Genomic DNA, 8,941 nt, shown 5'->3' on the forward strand with positions numbered 1-8,941 from the left:
GATATCTTATGGCAAGACTATTGTCACCGGATGTCATCACAGAAATTGGCAGATGTCATCACAGAAATGCTTATTCTCGTTTACCCCTGCAGTTGCACTCACTTTAATTCTCTTATGTTAGCAACTATCAACAGTAAAGGATGTTATTTGGCTACATATTGCTTGAGGTATTATAATACAGGGGAACATAAAATTGTAGGGGGTGAGTTTTTCCAACATTATTGCTTGACAGCTCAGTGTTAATTTGCAGTTTGCAATCCACTGTAAGCATACAGTATGTTCCTTGGAACAGTTTACTGTATTTAGATTATATTAGACTGTTTTTGTAGAAATGGGATTCAAATTTTGAAATGGGTTACAATAGAAATAGTATACACCAATTCTGACAACTGACTTTTTTAATGCTCTCATCCTTAATATTGTTAGTACTCTGATGGATACCAAATGAATGGGGCATTGTGTTTGATATGCACTGGACCAGGACAATTGAACCAAAATCAGCATGTGTTCAATGAGTTTGACAAGACAGATGCAATGTAATATAATGTGCCTGTATTTTGCTGCAAGAGGGAGTGTACATGCATCTCACAACACATTTTTAGAGGGCCACACTATTTAGCAAAGAGCAGTATTGGGAATGTTACAAAAACATTGATATCCACCAGATCCATATACTCGTATTTAAATCTGATAATTCCCTTGATTCCTTGTGTCCCATGTCCCAGTTTGCTTCTCAGGATTCATTTGAGGAGAGGGTATGAGAGGAAGGTGAGAAGAAAAGGGCACAAAGAATCAATGAGGGTTTTTTGACAGTTATCCGCCATAGACTTTTACTTTATCCTATTCTTTGTGACAAGATTTCATTAAATCTAATATCTTGGGAGAAGGAATAATGCGCTAATTGATTTTAAAAAGCTCTATATGCTAATACATTGAATTATGTTGAGATCAATCCTTATTTCTGAAGAGCATATTTGTAGAATCACCTTTGCAAAATGTGCAAAGTTTTGAACAAAGAGTACCTAGTAGGAACAACTCCATACTTGAATCTCTCTGATTACATGATGATCAGCTGTGTGGCATACAGAAATTATGAGTATACAACCAAACGTGGGGACACAAATAAGAACATGGCTTTTCCAGATTTCTGTTGATGAAAATGTGCCTTTTATTTGTACAAATGGTGTTTTTATTTCTCTTTCTCTCTCTTCAAAGTGCAATAGCTGATCTTTAATGGGGCATGCCTGTTCACTAGAGGTTGTGTTTTGCCCTGCTGCGTGTTGCTGCTTGAGACTCCTGTTTTTTTCTCTCTTTCTCTCTCTCTCTCTCTCTCTCTCTCTCTCTCTCTCTCTTTCTCCCTCTCTCTATTATATATTATAAATGTATCATTTCCAAATTCTAAATATAAATCTTCAGAGGGAATCACACAAAAACACGCTATTTTGGAACAGGTAAAGAAAAAAGGAAATAAATAAAAACAAAGAAACAAGTCCAAACGATGTTTACAGATTTAATCTTTTGGTTGTATGGGTTTATCATTATTCTGTATGACTGTTGGCAATAAAACCGTGAATGTGTAGAATCTCTTGTTTTCTGTGATGTAATGATCAATAATATATTTCTTGCTGTTTAAGGTACATTCAGCTATTTGACATGTACAGCAACGTCCAAATAGTAAGCGATTTTCTCAAAGGTGTGAGGCAAGGCTGCACTTGAAACAGGAAATTATGCAATTAACTGGCCACATCAGGTGATCCAGGTGCATCATCTTTACATTTACATGTTTACGCTTCTTTTACTCTATCTTAGCTGTAAAAGAAGTTGCATCATATGACTTTACCTAGTTGGCAACTATTAAAATTTCACATGCTGCATTCACATGCCTCTAAGGAGTTTTCTTGTTCTTTTGGTCAGCTGGCTTCATGCTTGCAGAGTGGATACATAAGTTTTCTACTACAGCTTGTGAAATAAACACATAAAACAAAACACACAACAACTTCTATTTAGTGCTAAGATGAAGCTTTGAGAAATTCTGCACTGAACATGCAGCATGTTGCAAACTTAAAGAGCGTCATGTGACCAGCACTGAGGACATTATTACTATTATTTACCAGCAGATGGAGCACTGTCACCATTTACTACTTCATCACTGACCAACACTAATTCTTTGTGCAGTTCTTTCATCTTCGGCATAATGCTATTAATATAGTGATTAGGTGGTATAGGTGGTAGTTTTGACAGTTCAAAATGTGTTTTCATCTCATTTGCATCACATACATATTTTATGCTGCAGTTTTCATTAATTGTACACCAATACTGTAGTATTATTGAGTAAATACAAAATTACAGAGTAAACTGCGTAAAATAATAAATAGCATTTCATTGTTTTTCATTACACTAATCATTGCTAACAATGACTCATTCTTGTCATTACATCATCATGCATGTACCATAAAAATGGTAGTGTTATCAACACAGGTTTAGTAACGGTTCATTTCATGTGATTTGTCTTCGATGGGCACATCTGTAACCACAGAGGTGTAGATTCTGTCTAGGTCAACAGCATCATTCATTAGAAACTATGAAGTGTAGTTGACAAATACATAATACTGAGTTGATTGACATGTTGTCCACATATATAAATCAGTCTAATGCCAAGTGTAGACATTGTAATGGGCTTCCACATTAAGGCAAAACAATTATGCAGTTATAATCAAATACAAAGTAAAAATCATTGTCCTGCAGCCTAGGCCTGAAGTCTCAATTCCATTCACCAAATCCTCAATTCTAATTTGATCACAACTCATCATGTTCCTTTTCCTCACCGATTCTGTCCACTGGGACCGTTGTGCAGGCCCATCAAGATAAATAATATAGGACCGCCCTCACCTTCCCACAGTAGATTGCTTGCTCCTTCTTTCACTCCTTTCTGTCACTCTCGAGGTTGGCCTCAGCAGCACTTCTGCCCACTCCTGTCACCACTGTGACCTTTCCATGAACCGTGTCCGTCTCCTGCTCCTTCTCCAGCTCCGTCTGCCTGCAGCTCTGCTGGTTCGGGTTGTTCTGGCTACTCCAGGACTTGCTTCTGCTGCGGCTCGGCTCCAGAGACCGCTTGACCCCGCTGCCGCTGACAGAAGCCTTCCCCTTGTAGAAGCAGCCACACACCAGACCCAGGAAGGCCCGTCTCATCTCACGGCTCGCCAGAGTGTAAATGACTGGGTTCATGGCTGAGTTGAGCACAGCCAGTGCAATGAACCAGTCAGCCTTGTAGAGGATGGAGCAGCGCCTGCGCTGCTCGCATGCCACATCCACCAGGAGCAGGACAAATATGGGAGTCCAGCAGGCGATGAAGACCCCAACCACGATGATGACAGTGCGCAGCAGGGACATAGCATGCTCCGAGTTTCTGTGCTTGCTCACTTTTCGGCTGCTGGACTTAACCAGGATGTAGATGCGGGCATAAAGGACTGCGATGGCTAAGAGCAAAGCCATGAAAACGGTGATACAGAAAGCCACGTATTTCTTGGTGTAGAGGGGGAGGACTGTGGAGCAGTCAGGGAGGTTGTCCAGGCAGTTCCAGCCTAGGATAGGCAAAGCCCCAAGAGATACAGCGATCAGCCAGCAGGTCCCTATGAGCAGAAACACCCTGTAATTCTTGTTGGCATCATAAGGCCTCATTTTGATCATAGTTAGGTGTCTCTCTATAGCAATAGCCAGGAGACTAAAAATTGACGCCCCAAGTGCTACAAACATGCTCCCCTCTCTGACGAACCAGAAAGCAGGGGACAGCTGTAGGGTTTTCTCTCCTGACAGCAGCAGGTTGACCAGGTAAGCCACTCCAGCCAGCAGGTCACATAGTGCCAAGTTACCAATGAAGAAGTACATGCGATTGTGGAACCTGTGGTTTTTCCATATGGCTATCAGCACAGTGAGGTTCTCCAGGACGATAAAGCTGCATATGATTAGGAACACAATGGTTTTGGTGTCCAGGAGGCCATTGCTTGCGCCACTGCTGGGCCGGTGGTCCAGCTTTCCTGTGTAGTTGTAGTGGCGGTATATCTGAGGGTTGATCATCTTCAAAGTACCGGGGACTGACACTGGATGTCAGAGTTGAGCAGGGAATCCCGTGTCAGCAGCTCCACGGTCTTAAAGCAGTGCAAAATGAACATGAATGTTATTATATAAAGTAGCCATTTGATAGTTATTTAAAATTTGGTATGTTGTCATTAAAACATAACAATTTTATGTTTTTTGTCGCCATGGATTTAAAATAAAGAATTTCGTTATTTCCCATTTTAAAACTTAATTAAGTCTAGTAAAAACTGATTAAACTACGAATCACAATAGGGGCTGCCGTAAAACGTTTGCCACGAAACCATTTGTTTATTTACATAGGCTACAAATAGCCACGAGTAATCATTCCCTAAAATGAATAGTAGTATTCTAGTATTCTATCTATATTTCAACTTTTAAATTCATTTTTTTTTTAATCTTGGCTATTCATAAAAGAAATACAATTTTTATTTTAAACAACCACCATATAGGCCTACAGGTTTCACTTAACATTATATAGGCGTTTCTGGATTAAAAATATAATTATTCAACGTCGACTCCAGCATTATCTTTACAATTTTCCCAAATGGCAATCTCAAGGCAACTTACCGAGGGATGCTCGCAATTTAGTATTAGTTGAAAGCGAAACGCATACTGAAGGACAAACATTGCATCGCTGAGTAGTTGATTCTCCGCAGTCAGCAGGATTGTTGGTAAACTTTAATTCCCTCTCGCTCGTTGGAAGAGACGAGGCTATTCATCTTTTGATGATCGCTTTCTCCGGAGTATCATTGTCGACGTTTGGCTTGAAGTCACACCCCTCCCTCAACTTAGTGCTGGGAGAGCAAAGTTGGGAGGGCTCCTCCGCTTTGAAGATTCAATTCATGCAGTATATCAAAGTCAACGGGTATGGATTCAAGATATGGTACATTTCATTCCCACATTTGTTTTGTCTCTCTCAAATTGGTTATTTACTATACTGACAAGAGTCATAAAAGCATGTTCTTCTTTTACAATTGTTTAATTTTGATATGTGTTTTCTTTTTCTTTTCTTTTTTTGGGGGAAATGAGAAATGTAAATCCGAACTGTCTAGCCATGCACCTAACCATTAGTGAAAATATCTCTATTCGTCATGTAGCTATATATGAGTCAGATACTTCCTCATGAAATTGAGTTTGGTTTATTTACCTAAAAGACATCATCCACTAGCCTGTCAGTCTCTAAGCAACGTAAAGTTCTTAAGTGTGTGAATGGAAAGAAAGAAACAAAATCCAATCAAACGTTTTATATGAGAGTACGAAAAAGCCTTTTCCCTGCAGACATCATTAAGCCATAAACATAGCTCTGAATGTAAAAAAGCCTATTGCCTACCAGCTGTGCTGCATCAGCTGATTTTACAGGTTTTCACTGTGGTGATCCTATTGGACACTGGCCGAGAGAGAGAGAGAGAGAGAGAGAGAGAGAGAGAGAGAGAGAGAGAGAGAGAGAGAGAGAGAGAGAGAGAGAGAGTATGGCATTAGAGAATTATGTGTAAGTTAAGTTGACTGTAGCAGCCGGTGATGTCTGTGTGTGACGGACCTCTAGTCTGTAGTCCATCCTTTGTTCTGATCCTCCTGTCTGACCTCATGTCCAGGAAGGATGGGCAGGGCTAGCAGCGAGGAATGGGGCTTAGACAGCGCAGAGAGGCTGGGAGAGAGGCCGATGATACTCTAAGTGGGCCGAAATGGATGTGACAAAAAGGAGAGCTAAGCTAAAGAGATTTTGCTGACTAAAACTAAAGAAAAATGCAATAAACTACTGAAACTCTAGAAAATCTGAAAATCTAGAATTGGCACTAAAAGTAACTCTGCAAAAGTAATGCAGTTATTCTATACCATCTGTAGATGGACTTGACTCCCTATATACTATGTATCATGAATCATACCACTTTAATTTCATACAGTGCCACACATTTTGTTGCTTGGAAATTTTCCCCAAACGAAGCACATACTGTGACACAGACCAAATCGCTTGATAGTATATCTCCTCCAATGTCTGTGGTTATTAACCCAGAGGAATGTTTTGTGTGGTTGAATAAACGGCTGTGGTCTGGCAGCGGTCCATTTGCATTGTTACAGTCACAATTCTCCGCCATTTCCTGCAGGTCACACTGTGCCAGCAGCAGTGGGGAAAATCTCAGGGAAAAACCGAATGCTTACTGCGGGCCCAGCAATCTGGGACCAATCATAGAATGAGTCTTCGTAAAAGAAGTTAGATTAGTGGACCAGGAACATGGTTGGAAAAACCTTGGGATGTTCAGCAAGCTACAGTGATGTGGAGCTAGCAGACTGCATTTGCACAAACGTCAGGCTGGATATGAAACCATCAGCAAGTATAAACCCATAATATGTGGTTAGAGTGAGTCCATGTCTATGTGTATTCATAGACTACTTAAGAAGAGTGTGGGTGGAGGGGGTTTCGCTTTTGCAGGACCACCCTCACAAAAATGTTATTTTGTAGGCAACCACTACTTTGGTTTCAGTGAGGTTGGATTTTCCTGTCATCTTTTGTCAGCAGGACAGTAATTAAAGTTCTCTAGCTGCCATTTTCTAACTTCAGGAGTTGTAGCATTGACGTCCCCCTTGTATCATCAACGCACCATACGCTTTAGTTCCCTCTACTGTATTTTAATGTAGTATTATCTAAGCATGAGCCTGCAAGCTACAGCCCTACCTTCCCTCACAGTAGCCGGTCCCACAGCTGGTAAAGCCATCCCTCAGGGAAGGTTTCCGTTTCTCAGACTGCAGCTTGTCCTGAACCATCCCAGCATACGGTTCCTGTGTAATGTTGTTTGATGCTGAGAATGACGAATATATGGGCGAGAAAGAGAGAGATACATAGATATAGAAATAGTTTTTTTCAAATTCAAACATTACACAGGAACTGTCTGCTGTCTAGATATACAGTAGAACATTTAAATAATACTTCAAGGCATTCACATATAAGGACATTCATTATTAATTATAATGCAATATAAAAGTAGCATGCACTTACAAATGCATACATGTATAAAGTATCATAAGGACATTCATAATTGATTATAATGCAGTATATGTGATTGTTAACACAACATAATAGGTCTCATTCAAAGCAGTAAACTAATGGTTAAATGATAATGACCGGATAGAATAAAGATAAGGGCCTTGTGCTTTAGTACTATAAGCACATTACAAATCTATTTGGCCGACATCAGTACTGTAGCCATTACTGTGCTGGGTTTTGCCTTGTTCTAGCTCTCAACCCTTCATTAGAGTGCAAGAGCTGGGGTCAGAGCCGTGGGCAGTGGGCACATGCATGTACAATTACAAGAAAACCCTGCCTTTAATTTCACCCTCTCCATTTTAAGGCAACAACACACCCCATGAGTCTGGGCTACGAATCTGAAGCGGACTGTCCCCTCCTGCCCTGTGGCTTTGTGGTGGCAGTATTTCTAGGCACGGCGGTCTCTCGCATGCAACTCAACAGAACAAGGCCTCAGAGACATTTCTGAGGCATAATTTCAGCTGTGGCACAGTTTAGTCTAGGAGCAGCGCAGTCTGCCAACTCTGGAAGGCCACACAAACAGAAATAGGGCTTTGGTTCTTTATTTCCTTCTGCTGCAGTGATTTTCAGGTCTTTCACCTTTAACAGCAAATGGGAGAGCTTTTGATTTTCCATGTCGTTTGTTTCCAGCTGAGAGATTAATCTGATAGTTTTACTGAGATTCCACCAATGGATCTGCGTTCAAAAACAATACGATGGTTCCTCAAAGTAACGGACAGACCACCCAGTGTCACAATGGATGATTCCAACATATAAACATAAAACTAATGGATTACAATCACTGAATTTGAAAAAATCCCAAAAGCCACAATTTTGCAGTTCCAGACTAATTTTGATGGCTTCCATGATAATTCCATGGTTCCCAACCATGATTCCTGGTTGGGAGTTTGGTCACTGTCTGCTCAGAGTGTGCACCCATAACCATCGTTGTTTAATGTGGTAGGTGAAAACAATTACAATTACAATTTAGTCATTCAGCAGACAGTTTTATCCAGAGTGACTTACAATTTGTGCGACAGTAAACAAAGTGAACATTCCTCAAGCATAAACAGGGTGAGGAGCCAAATAAGCGACATGAAAACAAATGCGACAACATGAAACAAGTAAAAACATCCCTCCTGTCAGCAGTTATGTTAAGCCAGTAAGAAAGTGTAAGTATAATAATCTATAACAACTAAGTGCATAACTAGTGTGTGTGTGCTAGATTGAGAAAAGTGTTAGTTAATGTGAGAGGTTATACAGTATAATTGGTAGTTTTCGATCAAAATAATGAAAGAAAGCCCACACCACCCGTGAGGTGCTGACTACTAGAGCATATCAATTTCAAAAAGAACAAATAAACTAGCTTAGTGCTAGTTACTGTAACATGGTTGTTAGCTGCGAGCGTCTTTGCAAGTAATGTAATATATAGTGTTTTTGTATGACTGTCCTTGATGCAGACAACACCTCTAATTATTTAGCAACACCTTTTTGTCATTGGTATACAGTCTTGCAAATGTAGCCAGATGAAGCTTTTTTTTTTTTTTTTTTACCAGTGACTACACCTATTTATTGAAGAAACAGAAAACAAAGACAACATCCCAATCAGACAGTCGACCAAATGTGCTTACAATCCACAAAATATACAAAATCTAAAACATGTTAGCACTATCTCAACTGCAGCTACTGTGGGAACACAAGTAGCCAATCCCAAGGAGTTTGCATAGCTCTACCCATGATTCCTTGCAAACGTCAAGTACATGGAATAGTGTTAACTCCTTTTCATTTTATTTCATTTTTCATCTTTGATTATCAAACAACATTGTA

The 8,941-nt window shown here is 40.1% G+C and overlaps 1 protein-coding gene across 1 annotated transcript; it reads right to left on the reverse strand.

The window, feature by feature from the left end:
* Positions 1-1,502: 1,502 nt before the first annotated feature.
* Positions 1,503-4,820, reverse strand: s1pr3b (sphingosine-1-phosphate receptor 3b). Its single transcript, XM_071896767.2, has 2 exons — positions 4,663-4,820; positions 1,503-4,145 (listed from the first exon to the last, which is right to left on the reverse strand). The coding sequence occupies exon 2, from the start codon at positions 4,072-4,074 to the stop codon at positions 2,920-2,922; it is 1,155 nt and encodes a 384-aa protein (XP_071752868.2). The 5' UTR covers positions 4,075-4,145; positions 4,663-4,820; the 3' UTR covers positions 1,503-2,919.
* Between the last annotated feature and the right edge of the window lie 4,121 nt (positions 4,821-8,941).

The sequence above is a fragment of the Centroberyx gerrardi genome, chromosome 2 (assembly GCF_048128805.1).
Source record: "Centroberyx gerrardi isolate f3 chromosome 2, fCenGer3.hap1.cur.20231027, whole genome shotgun sequence".
NCBI classification, from domain to species: Eukaryota; Metazoa; Chordata; class Actinopteri; order Beryciformes; family Berycidae; genus Centroberyx; species Centroberyx gerrardi.

What these genes read in the sequence shown, in the direction of transcription:
- s1pr3b (XM_071896767.2), bottom strand. Translation starts at nt 4,074, where the DNA reads ATGATCAACCCTCAGATATACCGCCACTACAACTACACAGGAAAGCTG.